General features: G+C 36.8%; 1 protein-coding gene across 2 annotated transcripts; it reads right to left on the reverse strand.

Annotated features, from left to right (window-relative positions):
- Positions 1 to 1,652: 1,652 nt before the first annotated feature.
- Positions 1,653 to 25,783, reverse strand: LOC109049202 (guanine nucleotide-binding protein G(olf) subunit alpha). Of its 2 annotated transcripts, none has more exons than XM_042714683.1 (12): positions 25,074 to 25,783; positions 19,726 to 19,798; positions 18,771 to 18,825; positions 18,552 to 18,671; positions 15,596 to 15,693; positions 6,435 to 6,489; positions 6,260 to 6,333; positions 6,074 to 6,132; positions 5,512 to 5,632; positions 5,275 to 5,405; positions 4,882 to 4,949; positions 1,653 to 3,931 (listed from the first exon to the last, which is right to left on the reverse strand). In XM_042714683.1, exons 1-12 carry the CDS (start codon positions 25,543 to 25,545, stop codon positions 3,785 to 3,787), a joined length of 1,473 nt encoding a protein of 490 aa, XP_042570617.1. In that variant the 5' UTR covers positions 25,546 to 25,783; the 3' UTR covers positions 1,653 to 3,784. The 2 variants fall into 2 exon arrangements, with proteins under 2 accessions (XP_042570617.1, XP_042570618.1); XM_042714684.1 differs by lacking the exon at positions 25,074 to 25,783 and adding an exon at positions 19,981 to 20,598 and having other exon boundaries at positions 2,113 to 3,931.

The following is a 25,783-nucleotide window of genomic DNA, read 5'->3' on the forward strand; positions in this document are numbered from 1 at the left end:
CAACCCAGCCATAGAATGGCCCACTGCTCGAGCAGTATGTCTGGTAGAGCGTAGCGCCAAATCTGTTGCTCGCCGCAGCTCTTTCACAGCCTCGGGTGTGATGCCCTCTCCCTCATCGAGTTCCTTTAAGAGCTCCGCTTGGTAGGCTTGAAGGACCGCCATAGAGTGGAGCGATGCGGCCGCCTGGCCTGCAGCCATGTAGGATTCCCGACGAGGCTGGATGTGACTCGACACGCCTTTGAAGGAAGAAGGGGGTGAGACTTCCATGCCGTTGCCGAATTAGGCATGAGATGTTCGGTGAGAGTCTCTTCTACCGGCGGCATCACTCTGCCTTCTCAACCTCCCAATCCAACCCCAGTTTACCCACTGCGCGGGAAACCACGTCCAACAGCTCGCTGTAGGAGGGGGAAGCACACATCTCCTGTCCACTAGGAGGGAGAGGGCTGCATGCACCAGCCATGATGTCCTCAGACTCTGAGCCGCGGTGGATAAGACGTCGTCGTCATGCGGCCCACAACCGAAGGAGATAGCATCGTAGGCCTCCAGGGTGGGCTGTAAATCCTCCTTTGCATAAACGATGGGTTCCACGAAGTTCATGTCCATTTCCTGCACTCGAGTCGGGGAGAGTGAGCGACGTGGAGAGAACTCCAGTGCAGCGTTGTCCTCGTAGTCTATGTCGCACATGTCTCCCCAAGCCATCGCCTCGTGCGGTGCCTCGGCAGCCGCAGAAGTGACACGGCGGGGGTTGGATGCGGGGGCGACCTAAGAAAATACTTCTACCCTCGAGCGCAGTACTTTAAGCTGCAGGCTATCACAATGGGGGCAAGTAGAAAGGCCACTACGTGATGTAAGCCCAAGCACACTACGCACCTTTCATGAGTGTCTCCCCCCGTGATGAACCTGGTACACGGTTCCTTACACTTCTGAAAACTCATCACGTCCGCAAAGAGGAGTTAACACTGCTCGAAGAAATAACCATTAAGAACGCGAGATGGTTTCCTTAGGGCACAGATGATTCGCTTTCCTGAAGGAAATGAAATCTGAGCGAAATAGCGCACGGCATTCAGGTATACTATGCATACGCATGTGTAGGGCGGTGCCAAGCGCTATTTGGCCAGTAAGATTGGCGGGATGGTATAGGGCTTCAGACATTCGTCACACCGAAAGGTGTTCCCATACGGTGACGTCACCGCAGCATCGAAGTGACCTATGAAAGGGAACAGAAGACCACCAATGATTTCAATAAATTTGTTTATTGCGCTTATTGTTTTTTCTTCTTTATTCCTTCTTTTGTGGAGCTGCTTTCTTCTAGAGTCACCTCTTCTCCTGGTAGCCTCACTCTTTTACCTTTGGCTGGCTTTTGAGAACACGGATGTTAATAAATTAATTTCAACCCTTAACATGTAATTATGGTTAATGCTCTAATTCAAATCACACAGCACTCTGGATTTTTTGGACACAGTCAAGAAAAATTAAAGTATATCCACCTTTTTCTTCCCGTAAAAATGGGTGTGGCCATTTGTAAATTCTATGGGTCTGGCTTTCAGTTTCATTCGCGTCCAGCTATTTATAACTGTACAGAACCGCACACTTTGCTGCTTGATATTGAAAAAGGTGGAAACAAAAAATTAAAAAATCTAACACAAAATCTATTTAATGACTTTAGAAGGTTTATTTTAAAAAGTATTTCTTGTGCAACATGACTTTAAGCACATAGTATTTACAGATTTAAAAAGTTTTGCGATTTACTGGAGTAATACTAATATATATTAAATGTGTTTGAACATTAAATACAAACACAAATTTTGTCAAACAAAATTTGCATGTGTAACATAATTTGTTTTGTTTTGTGCATCACATGGTTTGAAAAGTTTTGGTAAAAGCAAAACAAATTAGGACTGCCAAGGGTGTTCAGCAGATAAAAGAAAAAAAAAAACCTTGAATAAATATAAAAACATCTAGAAGTTCTGCTTTACAAAATAAGAGTATATTTGGATGCGTGTATTATAAATCAGACTTCTGTCCAATTATAAACTGATATCACATAACATTAAAGAAATGACTTTCAGTCTGTATGGTGTATGGTGAAAATCGTCGGACACGCACAGTTGCTTTCAATATTGCACTCTCATTTATTCATTTCACTCTAGACATGCTTACCTATGTGTGTAAGTACACATCTTCACTGTATACATACTAAAGTATGTATACGCCAACACACACATAATTAAACATGTAGAATTGTACATATATATTTATATAGACCTATAAATTTACATGTACGCACATTTATAAAAGAGTGCACACAATGCACTCTTGCACACACACACACACACACACACACACGCGCGCACGCACACTCACACACAACACAAATGTCATGCATCTGTGGCTCATTGTTTGTCTCCTGTTCGTGAACACACACGCACTCACAGACACAAACGTGGATATATTTCTCAGTCATACTTCATATCCAAAAAGGTCTTTGAAAACAACACCAGGTTGTGATTTTGGACACTTCAATTTTTTTTTTTTTTTTTTAAGGTTTAGAATTGAAATTAAATGGAAAACAAAAATGAGAAGAAAGGCATGGTGCTGTTTCGTCTGATCATAACCGCAGGTAAGGGGGTCAATTTGCATAATGTATACAGGTTAAGATTTTTCTTTCCTATATTTTTTTTTAATGATTTCTCTTTTTATATAAACAAAGCAGAAAAACAAACAAATAACCGAAAAAAGAAACTAACTCTACAGAGTAGGTCCCCATCCACAGTCCCTTCTGCTGACGGGGGTGACATCAAGCTGTACAGCGCAGTCAAAAACATATGTATCAGCTTCATTTACAGGTACAGCCATAATCAAGGCACAAAGATCTACAAGTAGATTTTTTACTCTCTTTCAATAAAGTTGTACAAAATAATATAACATTTTATAGTCTGTACAGGAAAGAAAAAAAAAAATCACCCTTGCACAGTCTGTACAAGTTAAGAAACTAAAATAAAAAACAGGGCGTTTCTTTTCGCAGATGTTTCGCCATCATGTTCCCAAAACCAAACCGAGGCTTCAGCAATGTTCCCGTAGCCCCTCCTCCTCCTCAACTCTTGACAGAGCCCTCCTCCTCATTTCAAAGACTCCACCTCTTTCACATAAAAAGGGCGTGGTCACTCCCACCATTCTCTGACCTGTCCGCAGCCTTAAGTGGGACAGAAATTCATGATGTGATGCTACATTGTGTGTCCATCTTTGTAAAGAAAAACGTCAGTCAAAACCTGATGGAAAAGTGCATTACTTCACTTCGCTTTCCCAGTGTTCGACAAACCCCCGAGTCCGCCTCCTCGTCCCCACTTCTGTCCGCGGGCGATCTTCAGTGTTCGGAAAGAGAAAGAGCAGCAGAGAGCCCTGTAGGCCAGAAGATCAAGGTTCGAGGTGCGAGACTAGGATTCCTGGAGGTCACAAGGTGATGCGATCTTCATAATCTGGCAGGCGCCAGCACGTATACATATATACACGATGATATCATTTTTTATTTGAATAAAAAATAAGGAGGTAGCCAGAGGCTTCATGGAATGGCAAAAATAAAGGCGATCCAAATAAAAACATTGGGGGGGGGGGGGGGGGGGGTCAGCAAGCCTCTTTGTCCCCGAATCATGAGTTAAAATAAAACTCCTAAAAACCGAAGGATGGTGCGCCAAACGTCAGTAGTATATTCGTCTGCGGTTTTGGCCTCGTGAGTTATGAGGGCAGGGGGAGTTTGGAGACACGTTCATAAAGAGCTGAAGTAAGATCACAAGAGTTCGTACTGCCGCAGGTGCATTCTCTGGATGATGTCTCGGCAGTCGTTGAAGACCCGGCGGATGTTTTCCGTGTCCACTGCACATGTGAAATGGGGGTAACAGTAGTGACGGCCGTCTCCGCTTTCTGTACTGATCCTCTACAAAAAGAATTTCAAGGGATTTCAAATGATTACAACCATTTTTTGATGATTAATCACATACTTTTTGTAGTTAAAATTCATTTAAGAAACATAAATATATATCTTACATTGATTCGTTTTTAAGGCTAAACAAGGTTTAAATTACAGTGTCTATACAGCCAATATTCCACCGTCTTTAAAGTCTGAATTGAGTGTAATGAGATAAAAAATAAAAAAAAAGTACATGAAATAACAGCACGACAACAATCTTTGTCAGTCTTTGCTGATTTTACTTAAAATTAAATATATACTGTGATTGAAAGTAATCATTGTGATTAATAAATCCCAAATAATGTGTCATGGTACTCTCATGAATGGCAGCAGAGACTGACCAGGAAGAGAAGAATTGTTGAATAAAGTCGTTATTTTTGTTTTCTTTGCGCACAAAAAAGTATTCTCATAGCTTCATAAAATCCACTGATGTCACTTGGACTATTTTAACGATGTCCTTACTACCTTTCTAGGCCTTGAACGTGGTAGTTCCTTTACTCTCTATGCAGCGTCAGAAAGCTCTCGGATTTCATCAACAATATCTTAATTTGTGTTCTGAAGATGAACAAATTTCTTACGGGTTTGGAACGACATGAGGGTGAGTAATTAATGACAGAATTTTCATTTTTGGGTGAACTATCCCTTCAAGTGCTGAAAATGAAGTATATGGTAAATATTTATTTTTTAGAGAGCCACAGGATGGCGCCAATTATTGGTTTACTTATTTAAACAGAGAGTAAATATTGGTCAAAATGTTGGTAAAATCAATTATTGGTCAATATCTGTTCTACAAATTACTCATCAACAGTGTTTTCCTCCATTTCATAAGAGAAAAGGAAAATCACAACTAAATGAAGCAGTCTAAAACCTGACTGCAATAGTTGCTGTGTTTAATCTGTGTTTCAAACAATACTAACCAAAAACTCGTCCCGAATGAAATACTTGGCTCTTGTCACTCTGGGGTCTTCACCGGGTTCAGGAGTTACTGAAAGATAGAAAAGGCTTGACAGATTAACATACACTGACCTGCACATGAATCCAGTTCAAAAAAAACAAATATGATCTTGGATTTGACCAATCTGAATCTCCGGTTCAACTCAATAACTCACACAGATACACTGCACAAGTCACTTTTTATGACACATTTATTGAGCTTGTGCACTTTTTTTTAATGACAGAACTCTCATATTTCCTTTAGCAGAAAAACAGATCTTGTCAATTATTTATCAACTAACTACTAAAACTTTAGGACTACAGTATTTGAGTATTTCCGGGTCTTGATCGGTGTGTGTCTGGGTGAAAAGCCTAACCTTTATCAGGCAAAGTGTATGAAGCATATTCAGGGAAATAATCTTCAATTTTGGATTTCCCAGCTAATACTTTCTCTGCCAGCATGTCTTGTTTGTTTAGGAACAATATGACAGAAATTGTCCGTAACCATCTGTGAAAAGAAGAAATAAAGACACGACAGAGACAGGCGTCAGTAAAGCTTGCGCTTACACTCAAGAACAAGTTATATGCTATAAAGAAGAAAATAAAGGCATCACCTGTTGTTCCAGATACTGCGAAAAAGAGCAAGTGCTTCCCGTAGCCTGTTCGTGTTGTTGTCTTCCCTCAAGACCATGTTATAGCTGCTGCTTGCTACCACAAAGATGATCGCTGTGACGTCTGCAAATCAGCACCACATTGGTAGAATCACTGTGTGTTTTCTGATATGTTAATTAAAGGGACAGTTTACCCAAAAATGTATTCACCCTAATGTTGTTGTTTTTTCTTCTTCACAAAATAAGATATTCTGAAGAATGTTGGTAGCCAAACAGTTGACGGTAACCATTGACTTCTATTGCATGGAAAAAGATACTATTGAAGTCAATGGCTACCGGTAACTGTTGAGTTACTCACATTCTTCAAAATATCTTCTTTTTTTTTGGTTGGATGTGATTCTTAAAGGTTTGTTTTTTGTTGATGGTGAGTAAATGATGACACTAATCTCATTTTTGGGTGAACTATCACTTTAAAGTATATGAGATGAAACTGTTAAAGGCCACACATCAAAACTTGTTTAACATGCATGTGTCTCACAAGGATTCATTCACAAACTCAATTTACCATTAAAACACTGAATCCATTTTTTCCTTTCATCTCTCTGACCTCCCACATCAAACATACTGAAAGAGAAGAACAGAGACATGAGGCTGTAGAAGGATATCAAATGTGTCCCTCTAGTGGACATATGAAGACATGACACGGCCCTTACAAACACAGCAACTCAACTGCAGTAAATAGTGGACTCACTGAAAGTTGACTTTGTCAACTTGAAATCGCGTCTCAAAAATCCCTGATGTTAACACTCTGCAGCGAAGCAAGTCCTGAAAGAAGAACGATTGAGTGAAAGTGTGTCAGGGAAGAACAGTTTTTGGAAAATAACTGTCTCGTATGAAGTTTCTCATCTAGAAAAAGCTGAAACTACCTGGTCTGTTGGAGTATAGTCACTTTGTCTCACTGCATCAATCCGGTCAAGAAAGCTGTAAAGACAAAAATAAAGAAGAGCATGAAGAAAAAGCAAATATGTGTATATACAGTGGTGTGAAAAATTGTTGGCCTCCTTCCTGAGTTCATATTTTTGTCACACTTTAATGTTTCAGATCATCAAACGATTTTAAATATTAGTAAAAGATAACACAAGTGAACACAACATGCAGTTTTTAATTAAGGTTTTTATTATTAAGTGAAAACAAAATCCAAAACTACATGGGCCTGTGTGAAAAAGTGTTTGCCCCCAAACCTAATAACTGGATGGGCCACCCTCAGCAGCAACAACTTCAATCAAGTGTTTGTGATAACTTGCACTGAGTCTGTTACAGCGCTGTGGAGGAATTTTGGTCCACTCATCTATGCAGAATTGTTTTAATTCAGCCACATTGGAGGGTTTTCGAGCATAAACCGCCTTTTTAAGCTCATGCCACAGCATCTCAATATGATTCAGGTCAGGACTTTGACTAGGCCACTCCAAAGTCTTCATTTTGTTTTTCTTCAGCCATTCAGAGGTGGACTTGCTGGTGTGTTTTGGATCGTTGTCCTGCTGCAGAACCCAAGTTCGCTTCAGCTTGAGGTCACGAACAGATGGCCGGACATTCTCCTTCAGGATTTTTTGGTAAACAGCAGAATTCACGGTTCCATTTATCACAGCAAGTCTTCAGGTCCTGAAGCAGCAAAACAGCCCCAGACCATCACACTACCACCACCATATTTTACTGTTGGTATGATGTTCTTTTTCTGAAATGCGGTGTTACTTTACGCCAGATGTAATGGGACACACACCTTCCAAAAAGTTCAACTTTTGTCTCGTCAGTCCACAGAGTATTTTCCCAAAAGTCTTGGGGATCATCAAGATGTTTTCTGGCAAAAATGAGACGAGCCTTCATGTTCTTTTTGCTCAGCAGCAGTTTTTGTCTTGGAATTCTACCATGCAGACCATTTTTTCCCAGTTTCTTTCTTCTGCTGGAGTCATGAACACTTACCTTAACTGAGGATGTTATTGTGGGGTCTTTTGTGACCTCTTGGATGAGTCGTCGCTGTGCTGTTGGGGTAATTTTGTTGGGTCGGCCACTCCTGGGAAGGTTCTCCACTGTTCCATGTTTTTGTCATTTGTGAATAATGGCTCTCACTGTGCTTCGCTGGAGTCCCAAAGCTTTAGAAATGGCTTTATAACCTTTTCCAGACTGATAGATCTCAATTACTTTCTTTCTCATTTGTTTCTTAATTTCTTTGGATCACGGCATGATGTCTAGCTTTTGAGGATCTTTTGATCTACTTCACTTTGTCAGGCAGGTCCTATTTAAGAGGTTTCTTGATTGCGAACAGGTGTGGCAGTAATCAGGCCTGGGTGTGGCTAGAGAAACTGAACTCAGGTGTGATAAACCACAGTTTTAACAGGGGGGCAAACACTTTTTCACACAGGGCCATGTAGTTTTGGATTTTGTTTTCCCTTAATAATAAAAGCCTTCATTTAAAAACTACATGTTGTGTTTACTTGTATTATCTTTGACTAATATTTAAATTTGTTTGATGATCTGAAACATGTGTGACAAACATGCAAAAAAATAAGAACTCAGGAAGTGGGCCAACACTTTTTTTTGACACCACTGTGTATATATATATATATATATATATATATATATATATATATATATATATATATATATATATATATATATATATATATATATATATATATATGAAAGTGTCATTATACAATCATTCAAAGGTTTTGGGAAGGGTTTTTTTGTCTTTTACAAAATTGTAAAATAATTAGCTTTTTCTTTTTTGGAAACCTTTCACATTTCACAATTTCACATTTATTTTAAATAATCGTATTTTTATTTACTGACAAAAAAATAAAATAAAATAAAATAAATAAATAAATAAAAATATCTTACTGACCCCAAACACAACATACAAACACCAAGAATCTTAAGCTAAAAAGCACATTCAAAAATCGCTTCATTGTGTCTCAAATGTGACCGTTAATTTCATCATATCAGACTTTTTTATTAAAAATGGCAACAACGATCAATAAACAGCCACCGCTCTTATTCTAACAATGCTCCTTTGAAGCTCTAGATATACCTGTTGCTGTATCAGATATATTCAAAGAACCTGAAAGAACCCCTGAAAGCATCCCTACAGCAAGTATGCAGCTGAGGTATGTTAGATAACAAGCCCATGTCTTACTCTTACTTCCCTGCAGAAAGGCAGAATATTAGCCCAACACTCTGTGACAATCATGTGATACTAGTGCTATCAGCACTAACGGAGACTAATATAGACTCATCCCACAAGCTTGTGACAATCTGTAACGACCTCCCCCACCCAAAAAATAATTAAATAAATAATAAAATGAAAATTGGTTTATGTGGAGATCTCTTGCTTTTAATTTATATGTGATATTGAAGCATTTCTTTCAGATGTGAAGTTTAATATACTATGATTATGGACTAATGATCAGGTCATTACATTCTTACACATTTTAGTCAAGTAATAATATTTATGAAAGAATACTTTTATTCAACAAGGATGCATTAAACTGACCAAAAGTGACAGTAGAGACATTTATAAAGTTACAAAAGATTTATATTTCAAATAAATGCTGTTATACTGAATTTTCTGTTCATCAAAGAATCCTGAAAATGTATCACGGCATAGTTTTCAGCATTAATAATAAAAAAAAAAAAGTGTTTTAATGAGCATCAAATCAGTATATAGAATGATTTCTGAAGATCATGTGACACTGAAGACTGGAGTAATGATGCTGAAAATTCAGCTTATCCATCTCAGGAATAAATCAATGTTAAAATTGATTAAAATAGAGTAAATAAACAGAATAAATAATATTTAAAATAATAATATTATTTTAAAATATTTTATATTATTGTAAATTGCAATAATATTTCATGATATCACTTTTTTAAATTAATTTTTTTGATTAAAAAAAAGCCTTGGTGCACATAAGAGACTTAATTTAAAAATATATTTAGACAAAAACAAAATTATATTTAGTGCAATAAATATATAAAATTTTTGCCATTAAATAATCAATTACAATTTACCTTATTATCTTAAATAAAACCTTGGGTGGATTGTTTTCTATAATTTATTTTTTTTTTTTTTAAATGTGGTGAGTCCAGGTTCTAATCTGACCTAACAGAACATTGTATATTTTATATCAGGAGCAGAGACCCATTTCTTTACATTTTGTTTTGTGGTTTCATTAGAACAGACAGCGATGCATGGAAAAAAACAACAGACTGGAACAGAAACACTGCCTGCGAACTCACTGTCATCATTTGAACACTGTTGCTTTTAAAAACTGATAACAACCGGTCAGCAAAACATTACAAACCACAAAATCCAGCACTAGATCTCCACTCATAATGGAGACACTGAATGACAACAACTTCTGCTTGTCAGCTGCAGACACTTCTTCTGTATCAAACACATCTTTGGCATGAGCGGATTCATAAAGCTTAAATAAACCTGATGCATCCCTATATACTGGACCTACATTTCACCGAACAATGCACTTCCAATGTTGACCTCCAGAGGGCAGATGTCTGCTCAGCTGTATTAAACCTCATTGAATTTTAATTCCTCCTCCCTAACTACAATACAGCGATCTCTGAGAATCAACCAAAACTACCTTTCTCTCAATGTGAGCAGAGCACTCAAAAAAAAAAACAGTGACTATACATCTCATGAGCATAAAAAGAGCTCTTTACCAGCATCGGACGGGCTGAGGAGGTGTTTGTGTGACAAAAGTACAGGACAGGCTGTCTATCTGCCATCAAGGATACGTACAGTATTGACAAGATGTGCTGCGAGTCCCCACCTCCTTCTTGTGGCGTTTTGCACGTATTAAATGCTGTACGCATGATCAGTGTTGACACAAAGGTTGAAGAAGAACAATCCAAACAAATTCCACTGGTTGATTTAGGAAGAACAAAAACGGCACGGCAACTAAAACATTACATGACTAAGAACTAATCAAGATATATTGAACTTCATCACAGTAAAGCTAAACTAAAACCAAAATCCTTTTCATTTGTTTAAACAAAAGTATAAAATATAATAATAATATATACAAACAAAAACTATTTATATATATATATATATATATATATATATATATATATATATATATATATATATATATACATACATACATACACACACACACACATGTAAATTATATGTTATATAGTAATTTTATACTGTAAAAACTTTTACCATAAAAAATTTGCACAATAATATATTGGCTTAACCAATCAGATTTCAGAGATACAATTATCTAATTTTCTAATAGGTATTTGAATTTGTGTGTTTATTTACATTTTTTAAATTTAATCTCCCTTGGTTGCTCTTATGCTGAAAATAACATCTCTCACGCTGTTAATCCGATTTATCATCCTGGTTTTTCCGAGTCTGGAGAATGTTCAGTACCACAGATAAGATAAGATATAAGATATAAGATAAGATAACTAAGCCCAGATTGTTCTCGGTGGGTGCTTTGTACACGGTTTAGGAACACGAGTTGGATTCTAGACCAGAAAGCAGGGAAATTGTCCCTGGAGCCATTCCAAAACCAGTAAATCCAGTTTACACGCTGAACAATATGGGAATGTTTGAACACGTTTCACATGTCCTATTGAGTGCAGTGGCTCTTCAGCTGCGGGTATCGGTGCTAGATCACTGAATTTGACTGAGAAAGCTATTTGGAGCTTGCATTTCTCCTGTTATATACAAAACCTCTTCTAATCCACACAACTTTTAAAGTTACAGATTTTAACTGTTGAAACTGTCAACAGTCTGAAAAGAATGGAAAACTTTTGAATTTTGTCTAAGACTTCTCAATTTTCTAATCTGCATTGGGTCTGGACTTGTAATTCTTTAAAAACAAATATTAATAAATGTTTGCTTTAACTTTCATGCAACTCATTCTGCATACACCCACACACTCTGCATTTTCGAGTCTGAGCTGTGAGAATCCCTGCATCTGGGTCTGCAGGCATGAAATGAAACTAAAAAAGGCAAATTTGACAGTACCACTTGGGTCAGACCACAGGGTCTCGCTTATGCCCAGAATCAGGTTTCAGTTTAATGCTCATGCATGCATACGTACATATATCAGAGTGTTGCTTTTCACTTGTTGCAACGATTTAATTGCACTTTCTGTGTTCTTGTAGGTGCTAGCAATGCATGATCATGAAAATGCACAAGCTAAAAAATTAAATAAAAAAAGTTAAGTTTTGCGTATGTAAATGAATTAAAATATAATTTAAGAATACAAATGACAATTAATAACTGTTATGTTCTTTGCAGTGTTAATTAATTTAGTCTTTAGTTTGAATTAATTGAAAATTATAAACAAATCTGTAATGAGTCACATCATGTCACTGTTAAAAAATGTTTAAAATATATCTTCACAAAATAAAAATGTTGCTTGAATAATAATTATATCAAAGAGACCAGAGGGGAAAAAAAGTAAAACAATTAAAATAAAAAAATTATTATTGTAGACCTTAACCTCAATGTAACCTACACTTACAGAATTATGTATAGAAATAATTTTCAAACATAAATTGCTAGTAAATTTCACAAATAATTACAAAGAAGCAACAAGCAACACTCAATTAAATGTGAAATTCTAAGTAGAAAGACCTAAGTACAAGGTATTTTCTTGTAAAACTTACTTCAATAAGTTATACTTAAAGTTATACTTCTTTGTTTTATTTACAACTTTGAAAAATCATTTAGATTGAAGTAACATACATGCCACAAGATATCTGTCTGTTGTAAATCATATTAAAAAGCTGTATTTAATATAATGGCATGATGGTTTAATAATCACTATTGGTTTTCAGAGGTTTGAGCAGTTGCTGTTCTATTTTAAGCGAAATCCTGGCAAACTCTCCAAACAGAAACCCGAAATGCTAAAAATGTAATTCATAATCTGTTGCTATTTTTATCAACTGCACGTGTGTGTTTTTGTTTGTGTATCTATGTAGAAAAGGCAGAAAAAAGACGAGCGAGAGGAAGGAAGAGAGAGCGAGAGCAAGAGAGAGAGAGAGCGCACCACTGTATATCAGTGAATGTTTATTCACTTCAAGCACTTATGAGGTTCTGATATGTATAACCACACACACACACACACACAGGCCCTTTCTGTGCCTCACCTTCTCTTTCTGACCTTCCTTTGTTTACGCGCATTGCCGGGATACTCCCTTTGATTCGGTGGCGCGCACACACACGTGACGCCCTCCACCAGTGAGTGCTCTGCAGTGCTGTGCTATAAATAGCTCCTGCTTGCCCCGGCTGTGCTGTTCCTTTACATAAGCACTGGCGGAGGGAGGAGGGGGACAGACAGCCCAACCACAACCTCCATACAGCCGGGCCTGCAGAACGCCACACACCACTGGGATCTCTCTCTCTCTCAGACTGCTGCTTTCACTGTCCTCTATCACAACGGCACGGTCTCAGGCTCACCGACCCACTTCCGTACAAACACGTATTTGTGTGACATTAACATGCAATCCGTTTTCTTTGAGGCCCAAAATAGACATGCAATATGTGATAAAAACGAACACAGACAGATCACACAATCGTGTAATGATCTCACAGGTCAAAGGGCAGTCAAGATGCATTGAGATAAAGTAGAGTATTGTGGTATTGTAAATAACTACAATATAAGAGTTTTATCACACTTATGAATTGTTACTTTCTGGTTGAATTACAAAAAATTATTTTAAAACAATAAAAAATTCTTTGTAAAAAAATAATAGACAATTATACATACATATATATATATATATATATATATATATATATATATATATATATATATATATATATATATATATATATATATATATTACCAATACAAAATATACAGTATATCAAATATAAGGCATGTTTTCATAAAATAAAACAAATAAACAGTTTTCCATCTATTTTATGTTATGTTTTGATGCCTGATTTCACTTTAAGAAAAACTGGAAATCTTAAATTCATAAATAAATGCAAATATAAATGAAAATATTATTTAAGAATGCAACTGTATGCAATTATAATAAAAAAGTAAACTTATTTTAACATTAATTGCAATACTAATATTTGTGTCTTAAGTTTTTTTTTTTCAACAGTTGAACTAATACTTATTTTGATGGAAAAGGGCAGGAAGCCCTTAAAGCTTCTCTTTTGTTGATAAGCTCTTATAAATAGTGAAGAGGCATATGTTGCATTCCCCCAGTGCACATTAAAGCAAGATGGAGTGTGTGTGTAGCACTATTTCCAGCAAATCATCTCTGAGATGCTTGAGTATCATAACCTTTAACCCTTTTAAGTCATACTGCAATTTCGGTTTTATTCCAGTTAACTGTGCAGCCCTAGCACAAAATCATGCAGGGGAGTTCGAACATCACTAACATTTTGTTCCAAAACTATAACTATAATTTCCAAAAAAAAAAAAAAAAAAACCTGAATGCAAGTAGATTTATCTGAAAACTTTCTCAAAGACCGTCCACCCCTGGATCGACCTGGATCACAGCAAACACATCTGAGCAGACACTGATTTGAAATTGTATAACAGAGGAATTCTCAGTATTGTTAAAGTCTTCCACAAAGAACAAGCCTGTATTGAGAGCAGCTGGGTGTCTGTATGATCCTCGGAGTAACTCCGGGCCTTTTCTAGCTGAGAGACAACAGTCGCCATTATGTGTCAGGCACTGCACTAGCTGGTGATGCTATCTGTGTCTTACCAAGCGGCTGACCAACTCCCATGACCTGACCATCCTCCTCACGCTTTCATACCTGACACATGGCCACTGTTACACAAGAGAAACGCCAGCACTGGCCTAAAAAAGCCACCAGTGGACGATAACTGACTGTTTGTGTACCTACAATCTCCAGATGCAAAGAACCTTCTATATATATATATATAACCTGTTTTAGTGGGTTGCCTGAATGTCTTAAGGAAGCGCTAAATAAACAGGCTGGTTTCGTGTTCATCTGAGCCTGATCAGACACGTTCCTTCAAGGGATGTGCAAAACTACATATTTTCAAAACAGACTAGTTGCTTAGTTGTCTGAACTGGTTTCAGGTTTACCTGACCCTGATTTACAGATGCAGCTTTTCTGAGAAGGTTTTACAGTGTACACCTTCAAACATCTAAAGCACAGTGACTTCAAACACCTGTGACTGCCTTATTAACGCTTCTGTTTGAAAATTTGAGGTTTTAAAGGAATTAATACTTTTATTCAGCAAGGATGCATTAAATACATAAAACTGACAGTAATGCTACAGAAGATTTCTATTTCAAATAAATGCTGTTCTTTTGAACTTTCTTTTTATCAAAGAATCCTATAAAAAAAGAATTCATCATATTTTCCACAAAAATATTAAGCAGCAGAACTGTTTTCAACATAATAAATGTTTCTTGAGCAGCAAATCATCATATTAGAATGATTTCTGAAGAATCATGTGACACTGAAGACTGGAGTAATGATGCTGAAAATACAGCTGTGCATCACAGGAATAAATTACATCCTAAAATATATTAAAATAGAAACTAGTTATTTTGAATTGTATTAATATTTCACAGTATTGCTGTTTTTACTTTATTTTTGATCAAAATAATGCAGCCTTGATGAGCAGAAAAGACTTCTGTAAAAAAAAAAAAAAAAAAAGTCAAAAATATATGCAGGCCCATGCAGGTCCAGCTGTGTTTACTGAACATATTCCCTTTAGATTTACACTGTAACAGCCACACAATTATGCTATTCTGTTCAAAACATCGCAAACTCAAATGACGGACCAAAATAGCTACCAGCATACAAATAAACAGAACCACTAAACAGTGCAAACAAATATGCAACCTATTATAATAACTATCAGCAGGGGAAGACAATACGCTTTTGTCAAATTCTTGAATCTATTTTTTTCGGTAGCTGCAACTTAAGCAATAAGCAACTCTTAAAAACCTGACACAAGTAGAATTATGGCAGTTCACAAAACCAAACCAAAAGTCACCATCATAACACAGACACCAGGTAAAGTCCAATTAAACGTATACTTACTAATGCGCACAGTCAATTAGTTGATATTCGTTGGAGCGCTCATAACATGCCTTAACGCCTTCATCATCCCAGAGCTTCTTCGCATGATCGAAAAACTCCTGTGGAGAATACAAACATCTTTAAAACAACAATTTCTTACAAATGTAGAGCATTTGCATGCCAAAATGATTGAATTTCAATAGCATTAGCAATCATTTTTAGAACTATTGTCTCTTTACTTCATTTAAGATATATTTCTTGAACTGATACCACTAGATACTTGCAGCTACATTCAGAAAATGTGTTTTGGTTAAAAGCCTTTTGGCTGTTCTGGAAATAGACTGACGGATCACACCGGCCCGCCGCTGCTCCGAGCACATCTCGTCATGCAAGCATTTAAATGCTAGTCTCTATTACCACTTGTTTGCAACTTTACATAACATACTGAAATAGGAATTATTATTTTTTTTAGCTTTATTAGCTTTTACAGTCTTGGACTTCAAAAAAGTTAAGGCCAAATATCATTTTAAAAATAAAATCTATTTCTTGAACTGCTGTTTTAGAAAAAAGTACAAAGCTGTCACTTGTGCGGTACCCTAAGGTACAAAAATGTACCATATTTACTCCTAAACAGCAAATATCCAAAATGCAGATGAGTTTGTTTCTTCAGAAATGTAACATTACATCACTTGTTCATCAATGAACACTCTGTTGCAAATGGGTGCCGTCAGAATGAGAGTCCAAACAGCTGATAAAAACATCACAATAATCCACAATCAATCCACACCACTCCAGTCCATCAGTTTGGACTTTCATTCTGACGGCACCCATTCACTGCAGAGGATCCATTGGTGAGCAAGTGATGTAATGCTAAATGATAAAGAATAATCCACAAGTAATTCTTGGTTGGTTTGTGGGTGATTGAATTTTAAGTTTGTTGTTATTTTTGGGTGAAATATTCCTTTAAGATAAACCAATAATACATGTCCGCAGTCATTATTGTATCTATCACCTGTTGAACCTAGGAGTAAACCACAAATTACTCACTAAATAAGAACTGAACTTTCTGGATTTTCCAATATTTACAATCCAACCGTACAAACATTCTAAAATTTATGAATTCATGTGTGAGAAAAGATCTGCCATTAATTAATTAAAGAGAAATCCAGGAGCTGAAAGAAGATCTGTGGTCTAAAACTGTCTAATTACAGATCTCCATTGCAGCGGAAACCACAATGTCTGAAAATAGTCTGGAAGTCTGAAAACACAGAGCCAACATTTGTGCAACCAAAAGTCAAGACATCTGCCATATCACTGTCCAACTTTTCCGAAAAGGCATTAAATGTGCTAGAATACCACAACAAAATAATAATAACATAACCGACCCCACTGCACACTGTTTAATGCTAACCAAACAAAATGTAAGCAAAGTAGAAACATATGCTAAGCTAACAGACAGAATCAGCACGACAGAGAACTTCTACAGTTTAGAATTAGTGTCAGTTTAAGTTTGATTCAGCCTGATCAGATGGAATTCTACTTATTCCACTGAAAATTCCCCTGAACAACCCAATTCCAAAGTTTTCACTTGATACCCTGAAACAAGCAAAGCTGAGAAAAGGACACTGACAATTTATCCATGACTTCGGTGTCTTCTAATGACTGGCACAAATATCAGTTTCAGTAAACCTATGTCAACCTGTGGATAAAACACACAGCTACTTTAAGGAACACAAAATGTCTAAATTAAAACAAGTTTCACTCACTGAAAAATGCAAAGACTATATGCGACCCTAGACCACAAAACCAGTCATAAGGGTCAATTTCTCAAAATTGAGATTTATACATCATCTGAAAACTGAATAAAAAATAAGCTTTCCATTGATGTATGGTTTGTTAGGATAGGACAATATTTGACCGAGATACAACTATTTGAAAATCTGGAATCGGAGGGTGAAAAAAATACTGAGAAAATCACCTTTAAAGTTGTCCAAATGAAGTTCTTAGCTATGCATATTACTAATCAAAAATTAGGTTTTGATATATTTACGGAAGGAAATTTACTAAATATCTTCACTTGATATCCTAATGATTTTTGGCATAAAAGAAAAATCAATAATTTTGACCCATACAATGTTTTTTTGGCTATTGCTAAAAATAAACCCCAGCGACTTAAGACTAGTTTTGTGGTCCAGGATCACATATTTGTATCTTTGTCCTGAATTACACTCAGCCAACCGACAACTAAAGCAATTGATGCAAATGCATTTAATGTTAAAACCTTCTCTGTTCGTGGATTAGTCAAGGTCTCCTGGATTAGTCAATCTGGAAATTAAATACTACATATGAACCCAAAATATCCCTCACAAACCTGTAATTTAACATAACCTAATGTGCTAGCAAACCACAGATACAACAACAATACATGACAAAGTTCAATCAGAACATAAGCTATCATACCAACAAGCTAACCATATTACAATATGCATAATAATAAATACAGTATTTTACTACTTTTTAATGCAATTACAATATTTTAACTACTGCCAAAAATGTATAAATATACGCTAAACACTAAACATTAAAAATGAAAACACATCTACGTGATAATCGAGCATGTCTGTAAAATAATTGTTTTATGTTTTAGGCGTTTGCTAGAAATGCTAGAACTCTATCCCATACTGCTGATAAAATTAAAGCCTAATTTTTATTCTTACTGTTAAAAATGGTAAAATCTACTGCCCATTTAAACTGCAGACTCAAACAACAACAAAGCAGTCAGTATCTGCATTCCCACAAAGTAACTTTCCTCAGTAACATATTCAAACTTTCAGTAAGTAGCAGGAACTGGTATTGGTATTTTCATTAATCAAAAGACTCATATAAAAACCTCTCGGTAAGTGGTTCAAAAACTTTTACACAAATTCAAATGTCATTCAAAGCATCTTGGGTAAATTCTGAAAATGAGGCTGCTTACCTGTGTGTAATCAAAGTCAGAGAGCGGCGCTATGCTTTTGATAAAGTCGATCCTAAACTGGTCCTCTGGATTGGCGAGTGGGACGGGTGGTATTAAAGTGCTCATTGCAGACACTATGGTCTAGAAATAAAAACCAAAGAGTTATGAGCCGTGAGACCGAGATTAGATCTAGAAAACAACTTGTAGAAACTAAATCAGGAATGAGAGCGGCTCACTCACCACGATGGCGTCCTTCACATTTTTGCGAATGTCTTGAATTTTCTGTTTCTTTTCCCTGTATGTGAAAACATTTAAATCTGGTTAAAAGACAGAAAAATATTTTCCAAAATAAATAAATTGCAAGACTTAATTTCAAATCTCCAACTACTGGTTCTAGGAATAGTTCTTTTTTTAAAAATATATGTATATAATCTTGTCATTAGGCCTATTTAATCACCCTCATGTCATTCCAATTTTTTCTTCTGTGGAACACAAAATGAGATATTTCAAAGAATCTTCATTCAGCTCTCTTCCACACAGTGACAGCTCAAAAAGACCACATCTGTCAAGCTCTCAAAATGACACAAACTATATAATTTGTGAACCATATTCCAAGCCTTGCCAAAGCCAAAACTTGACGTGTCATGAAACTGAGAATGAAATTTGAGAGCTAGAGTGAATGGAAAGGCCTTAAGTAACTAACGATTTGAATTTCAGCCTCTTCCTGGCACAAACCTATCATATGACTTCAGAAGACTTGAAAAATATAATGCACGAGTCATATGAACTACTTTTACTGTGCTCTCTTATCAACATAAAAGTAGTTTGGAGCTAGACACAGTTGCACAGAATATCTAATTAAGCTATGTCATTTAGATATGCTATATCAGGATGCAAAAACTCTTTTAAAGATACATGCATGGAACTTTAGAGAGGCCTGGTGAACATTCAGTCTATGATTTTATGATCTTAGGCACTTCTCACTCATGCTTTACTTGCGTACAGATTCTGTATGAGCACATAACGGTGATGTTGCAGTGAAGCACTAGCTGATAGCATGTAGTGCTACATCACAATCTGCTTCAGCATGTATGAGGGTTTCCTTCGCCATGCCGAGGCTGAACACAGGGCCCAGCACTCACATAACGCCCTCACATGCACATATGTGACATCAGTACAGTAAACAGGTACTCACTCCGCATTAAACCCGTTGACATGAAGAATTCTCATCTGCTTCACAATAGTGCTTTTCCCCGATTCCCCAGCACCTAGGAAGCAAACACAGCCGTGTGAATACATGCAAAGTCTCTCAGATAGTACTTCAGATATCACGGTGTGTGGTGGTGTGTTCTTCATATGTACAATCCGACATGCCACATTGAGCTGTCAAACACGGTGCGTTTGAAAACAGCTTCGTATGTCGGATATAACGCCTCAAGTCTCCTCTTACCCAACAACAACAGTCGATGTGTGGCTTTATAAGCCTGTCTCTCTTTTTGCAACTGTTTCTCTATTTTCTTGTTGGCCTCTCGCTGTGTTTTCTCGTCGATGCGCTGGTCTTCGGTTTTACTGCTCCCCAAACACCCCATCTTACTCCCTCGAAGCCAATCTGCGCGCTGCCCTTATGAACGATCAATCCAATTCCGATTCCAAATTGAGAAAATAATCCACAATAGACAGGGAAAAGGGGTTTGTTTCTCCTCCCTGTTACAACGTCTCAAGCAGCCCGGGCGTCATTCAGGCGACGGGATTGATGAAACTGATCACATTTCGATCAGTAAGGTGGGATATGAACTTGCGTCTGGATCCGGGGGTCTCTGTGAGCCCCTGCCAGGCGCTCTTCCCTTCTCTTCTGTTCTCTCGCCCTCTCTGTATTTTTCTATGTGATATTCTCTGGCTGTATCTCTGCTGTAGTCTGTAACTCAGCACTGCCTCTGTCTGTCACACCTGGTAATGGCCGTTAAGAACCAGGAAAACTGTTACAAAGTAGCGCTGACTGGTGGAACGCGGTAACGGACGAGATCGAACGTTTCGACGTAACAGCGTGAGGAAAGAATGTTACACTGTAAAGTGTAGCGAATGTGACATTGTAGCAGCTGAATGCCTGGGTCTCAAAGTCTGTCAGGTTTATACTGAGGGGAAAAAACATCTTAAACCGGTCTAAGCTGGTTTTGCAGGTCTTAAACGGTTTAGGGTCTCTCAGTCTGACAAACTGAAAGTTTTCCCTCTAAATCCAGCCGACCTGACTACTGACTGCGAGCTTTGTTCTGTTATTATAACGACTATTTTAGAACACTATTTAGCACACTAAAGTTCTCCTATTTTATACTTAAAAACACATGACTTTCACTTCTCATAAAACGTCTATAAAAAGCTGTTAAATTCATGTAAACTGACGGATGTTTTGTTAAACCATTAAAGGGATAGTTCACCCAAAAATGAAAATTCTGTCATCATTTACTCACCCTCATGTCGTTCCAAACTTGTATGAGTTGCTTTCTAATGTTGAACATAAAAGAAGATATTTTGAAGATTGCTAGTAATCAAACAGTTGGTGGTTTCCATTGACTTCCATAGTTCACCCAAAAATACTATGGAAGTCAATGGGAACCACCAACTGTTTGATTACCAGCAATCTTCAAAATATCTTCTTTTATGTTCAACATGAGAAAGCAACTCATACGACAAGAGGGTGAGTAAATGATGACAGAATTTTTATTTTTGGGTGAACTATACCTTTAAGTAACTGTGGTAAACCATGAAATATGCATCATCCTTGCAAATATATTTAAACATATATTCAAATTATGAAGAAAAAATGTAAAAGCATTTTTCCAAGCATATCAACTCTTGCACTGAGATATGCAAGGTCAAAATATCTAAGAAAATGTCTCCTAGTGGCTCAAATGGGGATGCATTTGTGGTTTAGGTATTTTAAATGACATTAAGATTTAGAAATTTAGTGTTATATAAAAATATAATATAATATAACAATGTATTTATGCAAATGTGCAAAATTATATAAATGTAGACAAAAAAAAAAATACTATAGGCCCAACTACTTTAGGTTAGGAAGATGACAATATTTCAACATTGCAGAAGCATCATGTGAAGTATTGTTCATACAGAAACTCTCATAATTTATGTGTGATAGTTGTGCTCAGATTTGAAGGTCTGAATTCCTGTCTGAATTATAGTTTTTTTTTTTAAATAATTCACACCTGGCAAAATTATTAGTTTATGTAAGCCCTACTTTAACATCTAAAAAAGTTTATATAGATACATATTAAACCAATTTTAATCAAACTTCTCTCATAATCTAGAAGTATTCGAAAACAACTGCAATTTATGCAGAATATCGATAGGTACCAATTTGTTTCACTGCACTAAACTATATGGAAGAGTTTTTGGCAAAATTGTTGATGTTTGTATTTACTCGAGAACAAAATCTACATGTATGTTTCTGGCCTAAAGCTCAAATCTTTCAAAACAACAGACCATATTGCATAATGCTATCATTACAATTAGCTAGCCATATGCAGTTAGGGCCACGCTAGAGCCAAAGTACACATTCAGTAAATGATAAAAAACCTTTTTACAGGGTGACAAAGTTCAGTTTACAGACCACATACAATTCACATTGCAATGCTACAGAAAGGAGAAATACCAACTTGTGTGAAAGCATGACAACCTTTTGTTTTTGCCCCGAAAGGATTCCCTACATGGTACAACCATAATCAAACTATTCAACACTTATAGAAGGAACTAAACAAACACCCCTTTTGGCTATTCACGGTGAGGCATCCATTACAACAGACAAAAACATGTGCTATAATTTTAATATAGGTCAGTTAAAACTATTTTTGTGCTTTCATTAAATATAAGCTACAAGTCATGTTATTTTAATTATAGCCCATGGGCAAAAAATACCTGTTACCTCTATTAAAAGGAAATGATATTCGCTTTAGGGCTGTGTTATCTACTCCTTGATATGCCACATATTTAAGTAGTTACAGGACAACTTGTACAAAGACATTCGCAAGGATGTGTCATTCTTCTAAACTAAATATAACTGTACCATAAAGCTTCAAGATAACTCAGCGAGATCCTCCATTAAAGTTAATTTATAAGCCACATCTTGGATGACTTCTCTCTCTTTATAATTCTATTATCCATTTCTAAAAACTGACAACATCTGCAGCCAAGGTTGCTTAATCTGCCTTTATGTAATTTCAGTTTTATAACACTGAAGTAAAACCAGACATCCTTAGATTAATACAAGAAAATAAATATAAGAAATTAATGTAGAAAAATAGGAATGCGCAAAGGTCTGAAATGCCACTCTGTGTTTGTCTTCGGCCAGCTATGTCTGAGTTCAACTGAGTCATGTGCCAGTAAACCATGCAAATTTGCTCACTCTTTATAAATAGCTCCAAAACCATTGCTGGATTCTGATTTTGGTAGGTCAGACCAGAGGAACAGTTCACCTAAAATTAGCCAAATTAGCTGAAAATGTTCAGCGGTGAATGGGTGAATGGGTGCCGTCAGAATGAGAGTCCAAGCAGCTGCTAAAAACATCACAATAATCCACAAGTAATCCACACCACTCCAGTCCATTAATTAACATCTTGTGAAGTGAAGAGCTGCGTCCGAGTCCTCTATCCATAATATTGCTTTTTCAAGTGAAAAAAGTTGTCTTGTCTGAATCAGGAGAGAAATACACACAGATCAAGTACTGTTCTAAAACAGTTCTTAACAAATATGTGGCTGAATTTTGATGTGAGAGGACAGCAGGGGATGGACTTTTTCACTGGAGCAAGCAGAATTATGAATTATGGACTGGTATTTTCACCAGAAGCAAGGGTTTAAAATTAAAACGTCTTGATGCATTTATTTCTTATAAACACGCAGTTTTCACTTCACAGGATGTTAACTGATGGACTGGAGAGGTGTGGATTACTTGTGGATTACTGTGATGTTTTTATCAGCTGTTTGGACTCTCATTCCGACGGCACCCATTCACTGCAGAGGATCCACTGGTGAGCAAGTGATGCAAATTTCTCCAAATCTGTTCCCATGAAGAAGCAAACTCATCTACATATTGGATGGCCTAAGAGTAAATTATTTTTCAGCAAATGTTCATATATTTTGGGGTAAACCATTCCTTTAACAAGGCCTCTGACTTTCTTTATATCAAGTGTCTTATGATTTATCAGCATAAAAGATTACAGAACAATTTTAAATTCCCAGTGTGGATTAAGAAGTCACCAGTTCATCATGTTATTAGAAGCAAAGGACAATAAATGAATGAAATCAAATGACAGGAAGTCTAATACCTTTAGTCTTAATGACTCATGCCTTTGGAAACAGGTATCCACACAAATGATTTCAGTACACAATCAGCACAGAGACATCACTTAGCAACATACCACACTTTACAATCCAGTACTAAACTACTTTAGATAAAGGAAGATGCTTTACAGCATTTAAAACAGCTGTACAGAGTCAAATTAGGTCATTTAATTTGATACTATTCAGTAATTTTAAATGTAAAGTGTTATTTAAAATCAAATGTGCATGTGTGTAGTTCAGCAGGTTGTCTAGCTGGTTTCCAGCATTAAACTAAAAGACTATCAGGATGTTTGCGTGAGCTCTCAGTGTCCCAGAGGTCAAAGTAATAGACTCTTTTACTATGACTTAGTATCTTATCAAAGCATCATGTCTTGGCTGATATCTCACTCACTTACATCATCACCAGATCCATTAATTGTCTATGGAAAGAGAATAATATACTTTTTAAAATTTATTTGACAATTTTCTTATATTTAATGGCCCAAGACTGAAAATAATACGTATAAACAGATAACCTAAATTAAATTGATAGATAAAATAATGCATGCTTAAATCATTTTTCTTGAAGCTTGAACATACAGACATATTATTATAGAAGTATTCTTAATGCCTTGTAATACGTGTAACAATGCATTATATCTTTTAGATTTTGTAATACATTATTGTAATCATACGTTATCATATTTACCTATTATACTTTTAATGCAATGCACTAAAACAAATGGCAAATCTACGTTGAATTAATAATAATAATAAAATACTAATAAGATATTAATAATGTACACTATTTTTTTAATTGTAAATTTTACTTGATATTTTCACACGTTCAGTTTTACTACTCAAGTATCACTGTTTGGAAGCATTCCACTTTGTCATAATTTACTTTGTCAAAAAAAAATTGTTATTATTATATTTACTGTACTTAGTTATGTGTCAAAAGCAGAAATAAAAGCAGCATATTGGTACATGCAAAAATGTAAGCATTAAAATAATCATTGATTAATCTCTAAAAGAGGAGTATGAGGCGTTATGAATGTACTGAGAAAATATAAATATTCACCTTTCAGGTAGTTGCTAGCATACATTTTAGCACGGCTATATGACGTCAGTGCCAACACATTTTCAATAATACGGCTTATGATAATAAGAAGAAGAAAGCCACCATACAGTATGCACGGCAGCATCACCCACCTAAGAGCAGCAGCCGATGCGTCTGTTTATATTCCCGTTTGAGTTCCTTCAAGGCCCTGTCAATGTTCTTACTGACTTTCTTGGCCTCCTTCTCGGCCTCCTTCTCCTCCACCACCACCAGTTTGTCCCAGTTCTTGTGTTTCTGGGCGCTGCTGGGAGTCTGGAGCAGCTGCAGCCTCCTCTTTCCTCCTCCTCCTCCTCCGTTCTGGATGAGCGCTCTGTCCGCGTCTCCACGGCGGAGCTCCCCGGCCGGGATCTTGCCGGCGTCCCCGGCGCGTAAAGGGGAGGTGGATGATGTCTTCCCTCTGTTCCCCCCAGAGTCCTCGTCTCGCTGCCTGGAGCCCCGGACGCACGACGGCATCATCATCATCCCGGGATCCGGAGGCTGGTGATCTGACTCCGAGTTGGCGTTGGAAATGGACCCACTGAGGTCCCCAAACAAGCGGGGACGCAGACTGTAACACAGCCCCATGATGTGGCCAGGCGCTCACTGCTGATATTTGAGCATAAATACACAACAAACGCTCTATTCCCAGTTATTTAGCGCATCATCACATGAGCTGATAGCACACGGTGCATTTCCCAGCCATGCGTAATCCCAAAATGATGCTCTTGTATTTACAAAATGTCATTTTGTGTTTTCTTACAGTCCAACCTACGCGCAGTAGTCGGTGATCACCTGACATCTGCCTGTGCTGACAGTGCGGGTC

Source organism: Cyprinus carpio, chromosome A24 (genome assembly GCF_018340385.1).
Source record: "Cyprinus carpio isolate SPL01 chromosome A24, ASM1834038v1, whole genome shotgun sequence".
Lineage (NCBI taxonomy): Eukaryota > Metazoa > Chordata > Actinopteri > Cypriniformes > Cyprinidae > Cyprinus > Cyprinus carpio.